General features: G+C 43.7%; 1 protein-coding gene and 1 long non-coding RNA gene across 2 annotated transcripts in view; one reads left to right on the forward strand and one right to left on the reverse strand.

Moving 5' to 3' along the window:
• Window positions 1–6,779: 6,779 nt before the first annotated feature.
• On the forward strand, window positions 6,780–7,448 carry LOC132126459 (uncharacterized). Its single transcript, XR_009427399.1, has 2 exons — window positions 6,780–6,985; window positions 7,077–7,448. It is a non-coding gene; the product is annotated as an uncharacterized LOC132126459 (long non-coding RNA).
• Window positions 7,449–8,659: 1,211 nt separating this feature from the next.
• Window positions 8,660–21,072, reverse strand: part of LOC132126512 (low affinity immunoglobulin gamma Fc region receptor III-like) — a 47,982-nt gene continuing 35,569 nt past the window's right edge. Inside the window, exons 3-7 of the mRNA XM_059537822.1 lie at window positions 10,696–10,968; window positions 10,489–10,623; window positions 9,563–9,730; window positions 9,142–9,420; window positions 8,660–8,824 (exon numbers count right to left, since the gene is read on the reverse strand). Coding sequence (XP_059393805.1) covers window positions 8,694–8,824; window positions 9,142–9,420; window positions 9,563–9,730; window positions 10,489–10,623; window positions 10,696–10,968 — 986 coding nt within the window. The 3' untranslated portion in view covers window positions 8,660–8,693. The remainder of the gene's footprint in view (window positions 8,825–9,141; window positions 9,421–9,562; window positions 9,731–10,488; window positions 10,624–10,695; window positions 10,969–21,072) is intronic.

A 21,072-nucleotide genomic window follows, 5' to 3' on the forward strand; every position in this document is an offset into this window, starting at 1 on the left:
TTCATATTAAAACACATTGTTAAAAAAGCATATATAGATTTGTAAAGATAAAAGTTTAAGTTGATTTGTTGTGGGAAATCTCAGATTTGTCTTTTATGTATGGACAATTATTATTACTATTATTTAGTTTATTATCATCTTGACCTGGGACAGTGAGTAATGTGTATTTTCTAGATCCTTGTGATACATGATAGCTCACATGATAACTAAATTAATAATTTGACATTTTTAGAATACACACAAAATGTTGTTTTTGTAAGACAAGTTGAGCTGATCAACATTAAGTTGAACAGGATGTTTGAAAATGGGTAATTAAAGATGATTTGAAAATATGAAAAGAAGTAATCGACCTAAGAGAGGAAGGAAGATTATTCCAATCTGATGGAGCTTTGAATTTAAAAGCACGACAACCAATTTCTTTACTGATTCTAGGAGTAACTAGAAACAGTTGGCCCATGTGCCTGAGGCTGTATTGAGAGCTGAGAGGGATTAAATGGTCTTTCAGATATGATGGGAAATTAAAATAGAAACATTTGAAAATGAGTGTTAACCAGTGGAGTTGCCTTCTGTACTTCGGTGCAGGCCAGTTCAAGGACTCATACATTAAACAGTGATGGGTTCTATAAGGACACCTGAGCACAAATCTACATAGACTATTATATAATACGTTAAGAGGACTGAGATTAGTTTCAGAGGTGTTACCATAGATCACGTCAGCATAGTCCAATATTGGGAATATTAGTTGTGTTATAATTCTTTTCCGAACTTCTTGTGAAAAACAATCAGCCGAAAGATAAAGTGATTTCAGACAACCAGATATTTTCTTAGTGATCGTATTAATATGATATTTAAAGGAAAGCCGGGAATCAAGCCAGAGGCCTAGATATTTAAGTTCTTCAATTTTGTCTATAGTTGTTCCATCAAGAAGGGTAATAGACCAGTTAGTTAACAACGAAGAATCAGGTCGAGTGCAAAACAACATGTTATATGATTTTCTCTTATTCAGGAGAAGCTTGTTTGACAAAAACCATCTTTGAACCAAATTGAAATCAAATTGTAAAGAGTTTTGAATTTGTGAGATGTCAGAACTGGAAAAGTATAATACAGTGTCATCCGCATATAAATGATAAAAGTGCTGGCTGAATGCCTCTGCAATTAATAAGGGTTCACTCACAGTTTGATTATTTATTCTAATATGCATAGCAGAGCTTTTTGTGTTTTTTTTGGTAATATCATTAATTATCTTCCAAAATTTCTTCGGGTTCTTAAAATCAGTTAATAGGTGATCCTTATAGTAATTTGCTTTAGCATTTCTTGTCTTGGTTTTACATTTGTTCCTCAACTCCTTATATGCATTCCAATCATTAGAGTCCTTTGTGTTGCGGTATTGTTTCCAGGCCTTGTCCCTTTGTTTGAATAAATATATGAGATCACCCTTGATCCAAGGTAAATGTCGACCCTTGACCTTAATTGATATACAAGGAGCATGCTTGTTGATAATCTCGAAAAACTCGTAATAAAAAAAACTCCAAGCATCTTCCACAAATGGAATTAATTGAAATCTCTCCCAGTTTATGTTTAATATATCCTGTATGAAAAGTACAGGATTAATTTTATTGAATTGTCTTACTTTAATCAATTTAGGAGAAAGACGAGGTACTTTGATTTTCCAAAAACAAAAAACCATAGAGTGGTCACTAAAAGAATCAGGTAGAACCCCAGATTGTAAAATTCTGTCAGGATGGGAGACTAAAATCCAGTCAAGCAAAGACGAGGAACTAGGACAGACTCTAGTAGGTTCAGTTATGAGTTGAGTTAGATTTATACTGTTAAAGAGATTACGATCTTTTTGCGAGGAGCGGTCAAGCCAATTAGAGTTGAAGTCACCTAATATGATCAATTCACAGTTATCATCTAAAGAATTAATGGTAGACAAAATACAATCAGTAGTTTCTGCTGGCGCAGATGGAGGTTTATAAATATTTCCAATGATTAAACGTTTATTTTCATGAAAAATAATTTTAACGAAAAGGCCTTCAAAATGTCGGGGATTCTCATTCGGAAGAACAAGTTCTGCAGTCAGATTAGATGATATATATGTTAGGAGGCCCCCACCTCTTGAACCTCTATCGTTCCTAAATACAACATAATTGTCAAGTTTGATTTCGTCATCAGAAATATTGCTGTTTAGCCATGTTTCAGACAGAGTAATTACATGGGGTTTATTATAGGTAAGCCAGGCTCTCAATAAATCCAATTTCGGTGGCAAACTCCTAATGTTCAAGTGAATAACATACATCCCTTTAGCACAATTCATCAAAAAATAACTGAATAAGTAGGCCTATGTGTATAATCAGGCAGTGAAAATGCACACAGAGCATCATCGCAGATTGTGGTATATAACAAGTGAAATGGGTGGAGAGAGAGGCAGAAGGAGAGCAACAGACACAAACACACACGCACTCACACATAGACCAGACAGGAAAGCGCATACGGCATAGGAACCAGCACATACCTCTCTTTCCAAATAAGTAATAATAAAAAATAAAAAAAAATAGCTAAATTCGCAACTCAGTCTGCATGGCTCAGCATAATGCGAGCATATCAAGATAAAAGGTCCAAACCTAATAACAGTAAAAAAATAAAATAAAAAAATACAAAAAAATTTAATAAAAAAGAACCTTTATGAAGTCATCCAAAAACAAGCAAGCAAAAATAAGCTAATAATATGGTTCATAATTTTATTAGCTTCATAACCCCAAAAGTAGGCAATTAAATAATTATTCTAAACAAATTATTTCTTGGCTTCTTTCATACCCAGTTTACATCATTTCGATTACCCATCTTTTTTGTTAAGCCATTTTACGACACTTGTGTTATGCTATACGGCAAACAATAGTAAGGCAGCTGCCATCACACATAAACAAATTTTGCCGGAAAGAAAGCAAAAATAAGGCAGCAGTCGCCAGCACAGTGATTCTATCAACGACAAGATTAAACATATGATATGAATAACAGAAGAGTTCCAAAAGTCACCAGCCATCAGTCTGCTGCCATATCAGAGTCAATGGAGGAGTTAATAGAAGAAATTACATCAAGGAATTTCTCCGCTTCGCCAGGAGTATGAAAGAAGTGCTTCTTACCAGCGTGGGTGACTCTCAGCGTGGAAGGAAAGATCAGTCCATATTCAATGTCCCGATCACAGAACTTTTTCTTCACAGTATTAAATTCTCGGCGTCTCTGGACTACTCCAGCGGAGAAGTCCGGGTAAATATGGACTCGAACTTCTTTCAAGGAGCCCTCTTTATTCACAGCCCTCACTTTGTACTGAAGGAGGTCCTTCTCGTCTCTGGCTAGTTTCATTATCTTTAACTTATCTTGGAAATGCTGAAACTTTACAAAAATAGGCCTGGGACCCTTGGCTTTAACGTTATCCATGATTCCGATGCGATGACAACGCTCAATCATAGGAGGAACGGAGAAATTTGTTTCACCTAGGAGCTGTGGAATCAGATGACTCCTGAAGCCGAGGAGATCTTTGGCCTCTGCCTTCTCAGGTATGCCGATAAATCGTAGATTAGAACGTCTGCTTCGGTTCTTGGCGTCTTCAGTCCATGCTTTAAGGTCAGTATTTTCCTTTTCGAGCACCTTTACACGTTTGACCAGATCAGCTATGTTATCTTCGTTTGCGCTAACTCTCAACTGAATCTCATTGACCTGATCTCCAAGCATATGAAGTGAGTCATCTATTTTCTCCAGGCTGGGTCGAAGTGAGTCTATTTTAGAGTCAATGTGTGAAATCATGTCGAGCTTCATTTGCTGCATCATATCAAAAATACTTTGAAGAGTAATTGTTTCACCCATTGTAATGCCAGCCACGTTTCAACTCACACAAGAGGAAGGGTGAAATCACAAAGCTCATAGGGTTGAGGCTTGAAGCAGTTTTAGTTCTTTCTTGTTTCACCACAGATCATTAGCACCAAAAAAAATGTTTTTTTTTTTTTTTTTTTTTTTTTTGTGGAAATATAAGTTACAAATATAAGTGGAAGTATAAGTTACAACATCCTTATTAAAGAAATGGTTGAGCCAGCAGACTAGAGCTCTCAGCACTCACTCACTACACGGCAGCCATCTTTGATATTGGGATGCCCCAACCACTCCGGTCTCTTTCGGCGGGGTGGTCGTCAGCTCAGCACCATTGCCCAGGATGACCGCCGGTCCAGCGCCACTGCCCAAAATGGCCACCGGTCCAGCGCCACAACCCAAGATGGCCGCCAGCCCAGCGCCACAACACCAGGTGTTCGCCAGCCCAGTACCACAGCACAAGATGGCCGCTAACCCAGCGCCAATGCCCAAGATGTCCACTGGTCCAGAGCCACGGTCCAAGATGGCTGCCCGTCCAGAGTCATGGCCCAAGATGGCCGCCAGTCCAGCGCCACAGCACAAGATGGCTGTCAGCCCAGCGCCACAGCACAAGATGGCCGCTAACCCAGCGCCAAGGCCCAAATTACCCACCGGTCCAGCGCCACAGCACAAGATGGTCGCCAGCCCAGCACCGCAGCACAAGATGTCCACCTTTCCAGAGTCATGGCCCAAGATGGCTGCTTGCCCAGCGCCACTGCACAGGATGACAGTCACAGCTGACCCTCCGGAGTCGAGTCAGGTTCCTATTGACCCTCCAGAGTCGAGTCAGGTTCCAGTTGACCCTCCAGAGTCGAGTCAGGTTCCCATTGACCCTCCAGAGTCGAGTCAGTGTCCGGTTGTTCCTCCAGAGTCAAGTCAAGTTCCTGTTGACTATCCAGAGTTGAGTCAGGTTCCAGTTGACCCTCCGGAGTCCAGTCAGATTCCGGTTGACCTTCCAGAGTCGAGTCAGGTTCCGGTTGACCCTCCAGAGTCGAGTCAGGTTCCGGTTGACCCTCCAGAGTCGAGTTAGGTTCCAGTTGACCCTCCAGAGTCGAGTCAGGTTCCAGTTGACCCTCCAGAGTCGAGTCAGGTTCCAGTTGACCTTTCAGAGTCGAGTCAGGTTCGAGTGAACTCTCCAGAGTCGAGTCAGGTTCGAGTGAACTCTCCAGAGTCGAGTCAGGTTCGAGTGAACTCTCCAGAGTCGAGTCAGGTTCGAGTGAACTCTCCAGAGTCGAGTCAGGTTCCAGTGAACTCTCCAGAGTTGAGTCAGGTTCCGGTTGACCCTCCAGAGTCGAGTCAGGTTCCGGTTGACCCTCCAGAGTCGAGTCAGGTTCCGGTTGACCCTCCAGAGTCCAGTCAGATTCCGGTTGAGGTTGACTTTCCAGAGTCGAGTCAGGTGTTCGTGGACCCTCCAGAGTCAGGGCCAGTCACCGATGACCCTCCAGAGTCAGGGCCAGTCACCGATGACCCTCCAGAGTCAGGGCCAGTCACCGATGACCCTCCAGAGTCAGGGCCAGTCACCGATGACCCTCCGGAGTCAGGGCCAGTCACCGATGACCCTCCAGAGTCAGGGCTAGTCACCGATGACCCTCCAGAGTCAGGGCTAGGTACCATGGACTTTCCAGAGACAAGGCTAGTCACCGTTGACCTTTCGGGTCAAGTCACTGGTGATCTTCAAGGACTGAGTCAAGTCACTGGTGATTTTCGAGGACTGAGTCAAGTCGCCGGTGATCTTCAAGGACGGAGTCAAGTCACCAATGATCTTCATAAACAAATGCAAGTCACCAATGATCTTCATGAACAAATGCCAGTCACCAATGATCTTCGTGAGCAGAGTCAGGCCAGCACCGATCTTCTGGAATCCAGTAGAAACACCATGGGATTACCAGAGTTTTGTCGTCCCGTTGGTCCGGCTGCACGGACGTCTGCTCCGCCCTGGGGGGCTCTCGTTCTGATCACACGGTTGTGGTGGCCTTCTGTTCCGCCCTGGGGGGCATTCGTCCTGACCACACAGTTGTGGTGGTCTTCTGCTCCGCCCTGGGGGGCTTTCGCCCTGACCACACGGTTGTGGTGGTCTTCTGCTCCGCCCTGGGGGACTCCGGCCTCGACCACAAGGATGTGGTGGTCTTCTGCTCCGCCCTGGGGGACTCCGGCCTCGACCACAAGGATGTGGTGGTCTTCTGTTCCGCCCTGGTGGGCGTCACGTGATGTCCTTCATGTACTTATGTTTTTTGTGTGTTGTTTTCTTTTGTTTTTTCGGTCTGTTCCCCCCTGTTAGCCTGGCCCTCCGTCCCTCCCCCTGAACCTCCTCCTGTCCACCTCCCTCCTGGTCTCCCTGTTTTGTGTTTACACTTCTGGTGTCTGTTCCCCATGTTTTTTTTGGCCCTCCGTCCCTCCCTCCCTCCTGGTCTCTGTTTTGTGTCTTGTCGTGGAGCGTCTGGGAGCCGCTCCGTAGAGGGGGGGTATTGTCACAGTGTCTGGGTTGTGTTCCCTGGGTTTCCACTAGATGTCCTCCTTTCCCACGGTGTCTGTCACTTCATTAATCACATTCCTCACGTCCCTGCCTAAAACATTGCACCCAGCTGTCACTAGTTATCAATCATTACACTCTGTCAATTTCCCATTTGCGTTCGTCTCTCCCTGTGTATTTAACCCGGTCTGTCTTAGTATGTGTTATGGAGTCCTTGTTAATTCATGTCCGTCGTCTTGTCGTGCTCTTGCCCTGTGTTCTTGTTTGTTTAGGTTTGGTTTGGTTTTGTCTGGTATCGACCCCTGCCTGGACTGTTTATTCTCTTTGGATTACCCCTTAAATAAAGACGTACCTGCAATTGGATATCTCACCGTGTATCCTTGTATCACCGGTCGTGACAGTAATAATTACACAGATGTTGGTTCAGATGATGGAGTTCAGATGTGTAATTGCCAAACAACAATGTCTTGTTTTGAACACAGAGCACAACAGAAAATCATGAAACGGAGAATCTGTCTGCACCTGATCCTGATGTTTCACAGACACAGATATGAGAATCCAACCTGTGTACATTTATCCTGTAACAAGCTGATACTGAATACTACATTGTAAGTCACAGGGTTTGGTGACATTCTGGTACACTTTTCAAAAGTAAATAATTCTTATGAACAAAACGCAACCATTTCTTCATAAACAGATTGAGGTACAGCTATTATGTAAATGTGTTGTGTTATTAAAAATGCACTTTTTTCTTCATCTTTGAGTTTTCCGTTAAATAAGAGGGAGCTGAACATGTTTAGTAAATCTATTGCATCAGTGGTTTGAAGCCCACATATTTTCTGTTTCAGCTAATATTAAAGTTAAACAGATCTGTACAACATTTAAAGCTATGTAAATGTATTAATGTAACATTTAAGACACTCCAGCAGTTTGTATGGCATCTTAATTGCTTTAGCTTATGTGTGTGTATGTGCATTTCAATAATAATAAATGTTGAGAGTACTTTCTATTGAAGTCTCCAAGATTATGAGATATAATCATCATATATCACAATAAAAATCATGAGACCACAAAAGCTTTATCAATTCTTTAATTTGACTTTAGTTAAATGACATGATGTCCATAGTAATATATGATGCATGACATTATCTTATGAGCCCCGGCAGGACCATAGCTGGGGTTTGCAGGCCGATCATGTAAATAGCACAAATATATAAATAAGACAAAGATACAAATTAAACCAAGTGTGTGTGTCTGGTTTTCTATCCTGGTGGGGACTTAAAACACATTTAATGATTATGATTTCAGTTCCTCTTAATGAATCCATATTCTTAACAATTTGATTAATGATTCTTATAGCTCCCAGGCGTCTGTTCAATTGTGTAAAAGGTCATGAGTCTTTTATTGTCATTTGAACAGTTTAGACATGGTTGTAAAAGCACTTCAATGTGTGAGATACTGAAGGCTCTGAACAACAACAAAAGCACAGCGATGCCAAACACACAAGTACAATATAACATGACAACAACGTCTTGTCTTTCTTGCTGACGTTTTTGATGTCTGCTGAAGGAACTATTTATTATGTATTTAAAAACACCTTTAATGACTTTTCACAGATTATTTTGAATCATAACTGCAGACCTATAATGAAAATGTCTGATAAGAAGAAAAGAACAGTCCATTGTATCAAATACTTAGACTTAAGTGATATTATATTTAAGAAATGTCAGTACAACTAAACACAAAATGAAGTGGTGCATGAGAAGCATCAACATGGTTAAAGTTTATTTATTTAATTATTTATCTATCCATATTACAATTTTTCCTCAATTCATTAGACACTAGACTTAATGATTTAAGCCAAACTTCACAAATGAAATACCATTTTTTAAAGGATTTCTAAGAACTATTAACACTATTCTTGAGTTTCACAACTCTAAACACACATTCCTCCTTTGGCACCATGTGTTCCTGTTCAGTAGCAGTTAAAAACCATCACAACATGACCACAACTGACATTTCTCACTAAGTAAACACTAGTATGCAACATTTTCACACCAGTCAGAAAAACAGTATAAGCATATGTGAATTATTTAGCTGTGGATACGAGAAATTAATATTCGGGAGTTGTTTTCAATTTGCTGGTGTTATTTTAACACTTATTTCACTACACAGAGTTTAATCTGACCCTGTCAAAGGAGGACAGTGGTGCATGCACACAAACACAAATGTTAATTTGACCACATGCAAATTCAGCCAGACAGCATTAATGATAATAATTGTTGCTCAGTAAAATATGATTATAATGACATGTAATAAATCATTCAGCTGTTATACCTCTCATCCTGCAGCATTTAAAGATCAGCACAACTGTCACTATCAGATATGGACAAACTGTCAGTACAGAACTGAGTGTGTGGAGGACAGAGATCTGGGATTCTGAATGAGACACTGAAAAAGAGACACACAAACACTTTATCAAGCACTATATCTGAACGAGAACATATGTTTCTATGGTGTTCTGATCACTAGAACACAGCTGGGAAACTGCTAACTATCTTAAGTTAAAACTGCTATAGTCTCTAGTTCTAAAATAGGGATGGATCTGTCTTTCATTTATTGAAAGAGCTTAGTTTTATCTAATATTTCGACTTCAAGTCCCAGTAGCACAGATTAAATTTTATATAACTAGCAGTTGTTTAATCAACCTGTTTCATGTGTTGATTGCGAACTGCCTTTGAGATGAATGAATACAGAAACAGACTCACAGTGTACAGTGATATTAACAGGATGATAGTTCTCTCCAGATTCAGACTGACACCAGTACACTCCAGTATCTGATGTGCTGGTGGAGTTGATTGTACATGTAGATCCTGTTTGTGATCCCCACAGAGATGAACAATCTTCCAGCCCCCATCTGTCTGTGTATCTTCTCACTCTCCATCTATCAGAGTTACTCTGGTCCTCACAGCTCAGAGAGAGAGAGACAGATGTGAAGTGTTGAGTTCTGCTGGGACTGATGATCAGAGAGACTGGAGGAGAAACACCTGAGAAGACAATAAATTCTTCACAAGCATAGTGTGGACTGAGGATGAAGTTTTGAATTCTGATAATTGCAGTATGTTTTAATCATACATTAACTTATGAAAAGATCAAGGAAATGTGATTCCTACTGGTATTTGAACTCACCAGAGACCCATAGTGGCTGTTTGTTGCTGTAGGTTGTGTTATAGACTGGTTTTCCTCTCTCTGCTTCACATGAATAAACTCCTGTGTGTTTTAGAGCAGCAGAACTGACAGTGTAGTTTCCTCCAGCTCCTCTGCTGCTGTCTGAGAGCAGCTTATAATGATTTCTTTCTGTAAATAGTGAAAATATTCAGTGATCACTTCAAGGAGATATCTCTATCTGATCTGACCACAATCAATGACCATAATTAAGATATTCATGTTGTATACCAGTGGAGAATCATGGATCATGTGGCCATCCAGTGCATATTTGGGTCAGTACATGCAGATGCATGAATCTTCATTTCAAAATATGTGTTTTCATTTGTTTTCTTGCTTTACCACAATTCACTATGGTGAGCCTTCAATATTGATTTCAATTTTGTGTTTAATAAGATTTCAATGACAATTTCAAACTTCATTTGTTCTTTTGTGTTTATGTCATTTTTGTTCACAGAACAGAAGGTCTGGCTACAACACTGAATATCTGGGAGCTGAAGACTGGTTGTGTAGCTTGTTACTACAGTGTTGTTGTGTAGAATTTGAACTCTAGTGACCAATAGTCTTGTTCACTGCTCAGAAAACTCAAACTATGGAGGGTCTGCAATCAAAAAGGGAGAGTAAGGAAGTCTTTGCAAGTATCAACAGATATGCCACTTGACCTGTATGATGTTTTTACGGTGATCACCCGTAACTATAGAAATTTCTAAAAATATCAGATTAATCTGCACAGATAGCAGCACCAAAGAACATCTCGTAATGTGCAGTTTTGTGTTTTAACAACAGCTGCTGATAGAAATGCCAGTAGTACCCTAGTAAAGCTTAAATAAATAATTTTGATTTAATTAAAACTAGATAATTTACACCACATGAATCACATTATATCTTACCTGATGAAGCAGTTACAGTGAACCAGCTGAATGTCCAGCCTGTAGAGGAGTCTTTAACCTCACAGATCAGAGCCACTGGATCTCCTTCAGTCAACCACTTCTGTGGAGAAACACTTAAAACTGGTGTGGGTTTATCTGAAATACAGAAATCAGTCATTGATAACATGTTAAACTTGTGTGTGTTTATGAAGAGATGATCAAACTCACCTGATACTGTCAGTGTAACTTCATCTCTGATGTTTGATGTTCGTGATCCTCCTCTCTCTGCTCCATAACAGGAGTATTTACCTGCATCAGACTCAGTAACAGAACTGAATGTGTGTTCCTGTAGTTCACTGAAAACACTGTCTGAACCGTCTTTATACCAGCTGTATTTCCAGCTAGTTACTCCTTCACCATCAATGTCACATCTGAGAGTGACTGTCTCTCCTCTGAATACATGTTGATCAGGTTTAATTCTCACTTTGGCTTTTGGTCTCTCTGTAAAATGACAACAATTCACAATGAATATAATATGTTGTTTTTACAGTATAAACACAGTTACTTAATTGTAAAACAAAGGCTAAATCAAGTTAGACTGAAGTGTTGTTCTTTATAACTGTTATAGTCACTTGTACAGTGTCTTATGAATCATTTTATGTGATCAAAAATAATTATTGTATATTGTCACTTTTACTGGTTCACTGTAATTTGTATAAAGTCCTGCTCTTTGTGCTCTGTGCCTGTTTTCTCCTCCATCAGAGACTGTCGCTGAATTAATTGTTTTAGTTTCAGCTTTAGTAGATTCAGTGTTTGAGCCTTTTCTCCAGATAAATGCCCATCTAACCCATATTTGATCCACTTCACATCTCTTTAACGGTTCACGGATCTGTTTCGACCTCACTCTGACAGTCACTACAGTCTAATAAGATGATAACCTTCGTTCCGCCTTCTCTCGAGACCTTATGTAAACAAAGTCATGCCCATGAACCCGGAAGCTGAACGTCACGCGCTATAAAAGGCGAGTTAAACTTCCAGCTCGTTCTCTTTACCTTTCTCACCTTAGAGACCTGGTGCAGGTAGGAATCGGATTAATATTGTTAATTCACCATTCAATTCATCACCCAAAAGTGGTGCAGGTGCCTTGTGCCCCTGTGAATTGTGGTGTTTTTATTTTATTTTTTTGCAATGTATGATTGTGATATTGAGGTTTCTACATACTAACTATTCAATATTTTAATACAACCACTCAATTCATGCTATATGTACTTAAGAATTTAGGTTAGTTATTGTATTATTCAGATATTCTAAGGCTAGTTTTCTAACATACTAGCCATTCAATATTATGGGTTATTTCTGTTTTCTTTCAGAGTATCCACCTGTAACTAGTGAATATACTTCATGAAAAAATAAAAATAAAAACATTGGGGCTCTATATCACTGTTTGCAGCTGTTGGGGTTTGATAGAGGCCTGCTAAAATACGTTTGCGTACTAGTGCAGGCCTTTCTTTGCTTTGTGTAGGCTGGGTATTCCCTTCACTACTGTGCGCAGTCAGTGGGATTGTGTGTGGCCTTACCTAGTCTGAGGGAATCATGGCCTCTCATTGCTGCCGATATTGCCAATCAGCAATGGACCCCCGTGATGGGCATAGGGAATGCCCTTCATGCCTGGGGATGGCTCATTTAAGAGAGGATGTGGATATACCCTGCAGTGCGGCTTGTGACCTGCCTAGAGGAGAACAACTTCACCGCGCTAATAGAATATGCAGTTCTTTACCTGAGCGTGGTAGGGCGAGGGAACGCTCATCAGACAAGCATAGTCATAAGCGTTCTCGGAGACACTCTCGTGATTGCCAGGAATCGCACAGCTCATGCCATGAGAAGGTGGTGAAAGTGGCTAAACGCCCAACTCCCATCCCACTCAACTACAGATCCTGGCTGCTATTCAGAGTTTAGCACAGAGGATGGATCGAGTTGAAGCTCGTCACTCATTTTCACCATCAATACCTCCTGGTCAGGAATACATTCCTCCACCGGCACAGCAAGGTAATCCTGAAACTGACGCACAAGATGCTGATGTATTATCTATTCTTGTTCCCCACTCGCTGGTTGATGGTGCGCAGCAGGTGGAAGGAGGAAGCCAGGGAGAAGGGCCCCATTCAGATTCTGCCGAAGTGGATGGAGAATCAACCAGGAAGGATGATTTTCCAGCAAACACCCTTGTTGCTAGAGTATTTAGTGCAGCAAAGATTCTTTGTTTACAGCCTTCTGTGTCTGATCCAGCTCCTGTCGGAGGTGTCTGGGAAGGTAGTGGCAGATGATTATACCTCCATGTTGAAGACAGCATGGAAAAAACCAACGCAGAAGCCTCAGTTCAATGCAGGCTGCAGACGTTTGGCCAATGCCCATTACCCAAAAGAAACTGGACTGGGGGGTATGCCACCTGTGGAACAGGAAATAGCATCATGGACTACTCTGGGACCAGCTTATGCATCTTCTAACCCTCGCTGTCCCAAGAAGGAGTGTGCGAAAACTGACTGTCTGATCTCACGATCCTTTAATGCCATGGCACGTGCAGCTCGGACAGGCAATGCTTTGGCTATCCTCTTGGCAGCTTTACGGAAAACAATAAGTGTGGAGGACCAGGATTCTAGGAACCTTGTTGATTGTGCTTTGGCAGCCCACTCACAATTGACACGTGATGTGGGGGATGCTATGTCTTCAGCTGTTTTATGTCCTAGACTGATTTGGTTGGCACAAACTTCTTTGCCAGAGACCATAAGAAGAGAACTGATGAATCTGCCGGTAATTCCCAGTCACGTTTTTAATTAAAATTCTAAGGAGGTGCTGGATAGAGCTGAACGCTCCATTACAATGAGAGAAGCTGTCCAGCGGGCTTGTCATAAACCAGCTCCAGTCTTCAGACCAAGATCTCGAGAGACACAAAGACCACAGCAACCGGTTTGGTCTAGACACATAAGTGGCAATCCTGTTAGTATTCAAGGGCAGAGCTTTCGTACCCAAGAGAAAATGCAACTTATCCCCAGAGGAAATTTCAGTCCCATGGGGGAGCAAAAAAGAAAGGTTCACGAAGGGGTGGTGCATAGAGGTCAGGGGCTGGCCGTCAACTGTACCTCTCAACTTTCACGGGCCAGTTGGGAGAGAGTGGTCTCAGACCAGTGGGTTTTATCTACAATAACTCACGGATATCGGCTACAGTTTCAAACCCCCCCCCCCCCCCATTTTCTAAGGTCAGTATGACTATGGTCAAGAACCCACTATTGAAGCCTGTATTCTGAACACACCAGAGCTCCATCTACTCGGGCTAACTATTCCATAAAGTGGAGAATATTTTCAGACTGGTGTTTAGGCATGAGTGTTGATCCAATAATCTGATCTGTGCCACTTGTCCTTAGATTCCTACAAGCTCAACTGGATCAAGGAAAGGCAGCTAGGAAAATTAGTAGGGGTGCTCCGATCACGATCGGCCGCTCGTTGATGAGCATCTCATCAGTAAAGCCGGTTATCTAATCAGCGGTAAATTCCATCAGGTGCGTGATTTCACATAGAGCAGCTGTTACTACACAGAGCCGTTGTTAACTGAGAAAATGCGCAAATAAACGCTGAAAATGAACGTGGATTTGCGCAGCTTCTCAGTTAACAATGGCTCTGTGTAGTAACAGCTGCTCTATGTGAAATCACGCACCTGATGGAATTTACCGCCGATTAGATAACTGGCTTTACTGACAAGATGCTCATAACGAACGGCCGATGCTTATGCTTCAGCCATTTCAGCATCTCATGGGGGAGTGGATGGCCAGCCATTAGGCCGACATCCCTTGGTAGGTCAGTTCCTGAAAGGAGCTTGTCGGTTATGTCCTAATCGCACTTTGCGGGTACCCAATTGGGATTTGCATTTTGTACTAGACTCTCTCACTAAGCCCCCGTACGAGCCTATGGCGGATGCAGATTTAAACCCAGATAGCACACGTACGTCTGCAAGATGTCTGTTAAAGATCTGTTGATCTGGAAAGCATCTGCTGTCTACAAACGTCTGACAGACGTCTTTCAGATGTCAGTTTTGCATACAATTCAAATCATAAACATCTTATAGACATTTAATAGACATCTATTTGACATCTAAAAGGAAACGTCCTATAGACGTATTGCAGATGAGCAAACACTAAAAAATACGTCTTGAAGTTGTAAATGCACATGTCAAATAGACGTCTCCTAGATGTACGTGTGCTATCAGGGAAAGCTTTTACTCTCAATGCAGCTTTTCTCTTGGCTATATGCTCTGCTAAAAGCAAAAGTTGCAAATGCAAAAACCTTTGCCCTCGCACTTGGATCTCGAGACTCGATCACTGTGACAATCTCAGAGTAACCAGTCTCCAGTGAACTCTGTGGCTCAACAGTCAGAGTTGGTTTGGGAATATCTGTCAATATAAGGTCACTGGTAATGTAAGTTGTGTTGGCACAGTGGATAAGACACATGGTGTGAGAGACCCGGGTTCAAATCCACTGTGAGACACCAATGTGTCCCTGAGCAAGACACTTAATGCGACGACTGGGTGAAGGAGAAGCTGGAAACAAGTGTGAGTATGAACAAAGTTTTAATTAAAGACAAAAACAAAACAAACTGGAACACAAACAATGCCGGGAAGAAGATACAATCCAAGATGGTGGAAGGCGGTGAGGAATCCTCATGGTGGTGGTGAGTTGGCAGCAGGAGAGGGTGGCACAGGAACTGCAGGGAATCGAGCCGAAGGTAAGTGGTGATGCTTGTGATGGTTGCGATGAGTGGATGAGGGTCTGGGGGAAGACACGGACATCCAAACGCAAAACAACACAAAAGCAAAGCACAGTTAACCGACATGAAACAACGATCTTACAAACACCAGACGTGAGACAAGCCATGATATAGAGGGAGAATAATGAGTGACAGCTGCTGCTGATGACAATTAACAGAGACACCCACAAACTAATCAGTGCAGACGCGAAACACACAGACTTCACCACAAAGTGCAAAACCCAGAGATCACGGTTGACCAACCGTGACAGTACCCCCTCCTCTAAGAACGCCTCCTGGAGTTCCCAGAAGGGCCTACCTGCTGATTGTAATCATCAATAAGGGAGTGATCCAATATGTCCCTAGCAGGTACCCAACTCCTCTCCTCCGGACCGTAACCTTCACAGTCCACCAGGTACTGGAATCCTCGCCCCCTCCGTCTTGAGTCCAGAATGCGATTAACCGAATAAGTCGGTTCCCCATCTACGAGACGCGGCGGCGGGGGAACCGGAGTAGGCGGATAAATACGTGTATACAACACGGGTTTAATTTTGGACACATGAAAGGCGGGATGTATCTTCCTGTACACTGGAGGTAGTTTGAGGCGGACTGTCACCGGACTAATGATCTTGGTGATAGTAAACGGGCCAATAAATTTGGGAGCTAACTTGTTAGATACGGATCGCAGAGAAATGTTATTGGTAGAAAGCCACACTTTTTGACCCACGACGTAAATGGGAGGCTTTGACCTGTGGCGATCGGCCTTGGCCTTAATGCGCTCCCTCACCCGGAGCAGAGTCTCGCGGGCTCTAGTCCAGGTGCGGTGACACCCCTGGACAAACGCGTGAGCAGAGGGGACCGCGACTTCAGATTCCAGACTGGGAAAAACTGGTGGCTGGTAACCTAAGCTGCACTGGAATGGAGAGAGGCCCGTGGCTGACACTGGTAACGAATTGTGAGCATACTCCACCATAGAGAGTTGTTGGCTCCAGGAAGAAGGATTCTTGGAGACCAAACATCGCAACGTCCTCTCTAAATCTTGGTTGGCTCGCTCAGACTGCCCGTTACTCTGGGGATGATAACCCGAAGACAAGCTAACTGACGCTCCTAGCAACTTACAAAATTCTTTCCAAAATTTGGATATAAATTGAGATCCCCTGTCAGAAACCACGTCTACCGGGAGGCCATGAAGCCGAAAGACGTGCTCTAGGACAGTGACCACTGTCTCCTTGGCTGTCGGTAATTTGAGCAAGGGAATGAAATGTGCCGCCTTTGAGAACCGGTCCACTACGGTCAAAATGACCGTCATGCCATTAGAGGGCGGGAGGGCGGTAACAAAATCTAGTGCTATGTGGGACCAGGGTCTCGAAGGGACAGACAGCAGTTGAAGGAGCCCATCAGGAGGTCGATTAGATGACTTACCACTGGCGCAAACTGAGCAAGCCAAAACAAAATCGTGGACGTCACGAGCCATAAGTGGCCACCAGAATCGTTGTTTAACTAACCCATTAGTTCGACTTATCCCTGGATGACAAGCAACGTTAGAGCAGTGACCCCACTGAATGACTTCGGACCTTAACTCCTCCGGCACAAATAAACAATTCGGTGGACAACCGGGCAGAGGCGTTACCCCTTCTAAGGCCGTCTTGACCTTCGACTCGACCTCCCATACGAGTGCTGAGACAACTACTCTCTCAGGTAAAATACACTCGGGAGTCACCGGCCGGGCGGAGGGATCAAAAAGACGTGATAAAGAATCGGGTTTGACAATTTTGGAACCCGGGCGGTACGATAGAGTAAAATCAAAACGACCAAAAAAAAAGTGCCCACCGAGCCTGCCTGGAATTGAGTCTTTTGGCAGTTCTGATGTACTCTAAATTCTTATGATCGGTCCAAACAATGAAAGGTACCCCTGAGCCTTCCAACCAGTGACGCCACTCCTCTAAAGCTAATTTGCGGGCCAACAATTCTCTACTACCAATGTCATAATTGCGTTCAGCAGGAGATAAACGATGGGAGAAAAACGCGCATGGATGTACCTTATCGTCCGAGGCAGCACGTTGGGACAGCACTGCTCCTACCCCCACCTCTGATACGTTGACCTCCACCACGAACTGCCATGTGGGGTCAGGGGCCACAAGGATGGGAGCCGAAACGAAGCGGCTTTTGAAGAGGAAGGGCGGATGAACCTAGATGCCAAAGAATCAGAAATGTATTTCTCCATGGCCTCCCTCTCCGGAATAGAAAGAGAGTATAGTTTGCCCTTAGGCGGAGACTTACCTGGCACTAAGTCTATAGCACAGTCGTAGGGACGATGCGGAGGAAGAGAAGCAGCACGGGACTTACTGAACACCTCCTTCAGGTCCAAATACTCTGCGGGCACGTTTGATAATACCATGTTCTCCTTCTGCAAGACAGAGACAGGGACAACAGGACAACCAGAAACCAGACAAGACTCATCACAACTTTCACTCCACAATGTGACAGTGTTGGAACCCCAATCCACTCGTGGATTATGTTTAATTAACCAGGGGTGACCTAAGACAATTGGAGCTACGGGGGAGTCCATGAGAAAAAAGGATATGGTTTCGCAATGATTGCCTGATGTGAGCAGAGTGATGGGTTCAGTATAGTGGGTGACGTGTGGTAGTTCCTGGCCGTTGAGTACGGTGACATGGATGGGGAGAGACACAGGCAGGACAGGAATGTTCAGGTGACGTGCAAGGAGTGAGTCGATGAAATTACCTTCGGCTCCGGAGTCCAGAAGGGCGTGACATTCGTGAATGTGCTTCTCCCACCGCAGTTTCACCGGAAGGAGAGTCGATGTTGTAGTTGAGGACTTCCCAGCGGAGATCCCACCCGATAGTAGCCTCATTTTTACTGCCGGGCTGGCTCTTTTACTGGGCAGGAATAGATGGGATGTCCTGAGCCTCCGCAGTATAAACACAGTCCTTGGGACCTCCGCCGCTCTCTCTCCCTCTGGGACAGCCGGGCTCTACCCAACTGCATGGGTTCGTGGTCGTCGACGGGACCGACCGGGTTCTCTCGACTTGAGCGGCGCCTTTCTGGAGAGATGGGATGGCGTGTAGGACTGGTCTGTCTACCCAGACGATTAATCTGGGCATCAATTCGGAGAGCCAGGTCGATGAGACCTTTGAGTGTAGGGGGCAGCTCGAGGAGGTAGATCTCCTTCTGAACACGGTCGGCCAGCCCATGCAGGAATCGATCCCACTGCGTCGCCTCGTTCCACTGGCACGCGGCCGCCAGGGTGCGGAACTGGATGGAATAATCTGTGACTGAAGATCTACCTTGATTCAGGTCTGAGAGCTGGTGGGCGGCTTCCCTGTCGGCCACGGCCCGATCGAAGACCCGTTTCATCTCATCCGAGAGGGTGTGGAACGAGGCGCAACACGGATGTTGGTTTTCCCACACCGCTGTCCCCCAAAAGGCGGCTTTGTCGGATAGTAAGGTTAGGGTAAACGCAACCTTCGACTCCTCGGTAGCGAAGGTGCGGGGCTGTAAGGCAAAGTGCATGGAACACTTGTTAAGGAAAGTCTTGCAGAAATCTGGCTCACCGGAATAATTCTTTGGCGCCGGAAGTCGCGACTCTGGCCGGAAGTGATCCTGTAAGGTTTCCCGGGGGACGGGCGGTGCAGGCGGTGCGATGGGCGCAGTGGGAGAGGTGAGTTGATGGATCTGCTGGGTGAGCTCGGACACCTGTGTCACCAGCGCTTGGATAGCGCGTCCGGTGTTTGAGAGGCTTTCCTGCTGCTGATTCATACGATTGATGCTGTGGTGGATAAATTCAGACAAAGAGGTGGTGCTCGCTGCTTCCATGATGGGTGAGAGCGTTCTGTGATGACTGGGTGAAGGAGAAGCTGGAAACAAGTGCGAGTATGAACAAAGTTTTAATTAAAGACAAAAACAAAACAAACTGGAACACAAACAACGCCGGGAAGAAGATACAATCCAAGATGGTGGAAGGCGGTGAGGAATCCAGGTGGTGGTGGTGAGTTGGCAGCAGGAGAGGGTGGCACAGGAACTGTAAGAGCCGAAGGTAAGTGGTGATGCTTGTGATGGTTGCGATGAGTGGACAAGGTTCCGGGGGAAGACACGGACATCCAAATGCAGAACAACACAAAAGCAAAGCAAAGCACAGTTAACCGACATGAAACAACGCTCTCACAAATACCAGACGTGAGACAAGCCATGATATAGAGGGAGAGTAATGAGTGACAGCTGCTGCTGATGACAATTAACGGAGACGCCCACAAACTAATCAGTGCAGACGCGAAACACACAGACTTCACCACAAAGTGCAAAACCCAGAGATCACGGTTTACCAACCGTGGCACTTAACCCCTAGTTGCTCCAGAGGTGTGTGACCTCTGACATATTTAGCAATTGTAAGTTGCTTTGGATAAAAGCATCAGCTAAATGAGTAAATATAAAATATAATATAAAAGGGTGATAATATATAATTGTGTGTGCTATCTATTAGTGAGGATTGTTTACGTTGGAGGCCAGATGGCACAGGGGTAATGCTCTGGCCCAACCCTGCCTTTTTACCAAAAGTGCTTAATCCTCAGTTCAGAAATCAAGTTCTGGAGATAGTTCAATTTCAACCCCCTTCACAGGCAGATCAGCAGAGTTTGCTTACCCTTTGTCCAGTAAGGGCATTACGCACCTATGTAAATTTGCTGCAACTGTTTTTTTTTTACATCCCTCATCCCATTAACATTCAGGGAGGCTATTTAAAATGTGCTCATTATGAGGGAAGAGAGCAGCAATATAAAAAAAACACCATATCATTACACTATGCTTGTGACCCATTCTGCATTGTCTGTACTGAGTCTGTACTCTTTGCAGAATTTTCTTTAATCTATATACCCCAGGATTCAACAAACACTTGTCACCCTTTTGTTTCATTACGAGTTTTGCTGAATCACTAAACATAGCAAGATCTGTAAAAAAATCTATCACCTCAACATTTCTCATTCCTTTTGTAAGAAATCCGTCATTTGTTCTAAACTGTAGCCACTATAATCTTTCCCTACATTATCTTCCACCGAGGCCTCTGACACCTCTTGTCAGAGGTGTGGACTCGAGTCATGTGACTTGGACTCGAGTCAGACTCGAGTCATGAATTTGATGACTTCAGACTTGACTCGACAAAATGTACAAAGACTTGCAACTCGACTTGGACTTTAACATCAATGACTCGTTACTTCACTTAGACTTGCGCCTTTTGACTCGAGAAGACTTGCTACTTCCCATGAAAACCTGGGGGAAAAAATTTTCACACGGCCGCGCTGCTCTCAGTGTATCTGAATCTGTGAAAAAAATGTGCGCCACCTGTATGCATGCAGAGAGCACGCGCTCTGCCTGCACGACATCCAATCACTGTAGTCCCACGTTGGTTTGTTTCGACAGCATCTAAGCAGGCACATTGCAAGACAACCACTGAAGCGCAACAAGCAACAACATGGACGACATAACCTCCTAAACCCCCCTTCCTCAAATCTTGCCCTGAAGGTCCAATGCACTGCAGAGTTTAGCTCCAACCCTGATCAAAGTCACCTGTCTGCGATTTTCGAATGATCCCAAAGACATTGATTGGCATTGATTAGCATGCTCAGGTGTGTTTAAGAATGTCTATTTCTATATTTATTTTAAAACATATATTTATATATTCAATACTTGGTTTACCATGTACACTGATACATTATCACCAAGAAAGTATCACTATACTCTGCTGTATCATCCCCACCCCTTTTCATCATATTAGCAGATAACTGTTTACGAAATGTCAA

Source organism: Carassius carassius, chromosome 1 (genome assembly GCF_963082965.1).
Source record: "Carassius carassius chromosome 1, fCarCar2.1, whole genome shotgun sequence".
Classification (NCBI taxonomy): domain Eukaryota; kingdom Metazoa; phylum Chordata; class Actinopteri; order Cypriniformes; family Cyprinidae; genus Carassius; species Carassius carassius.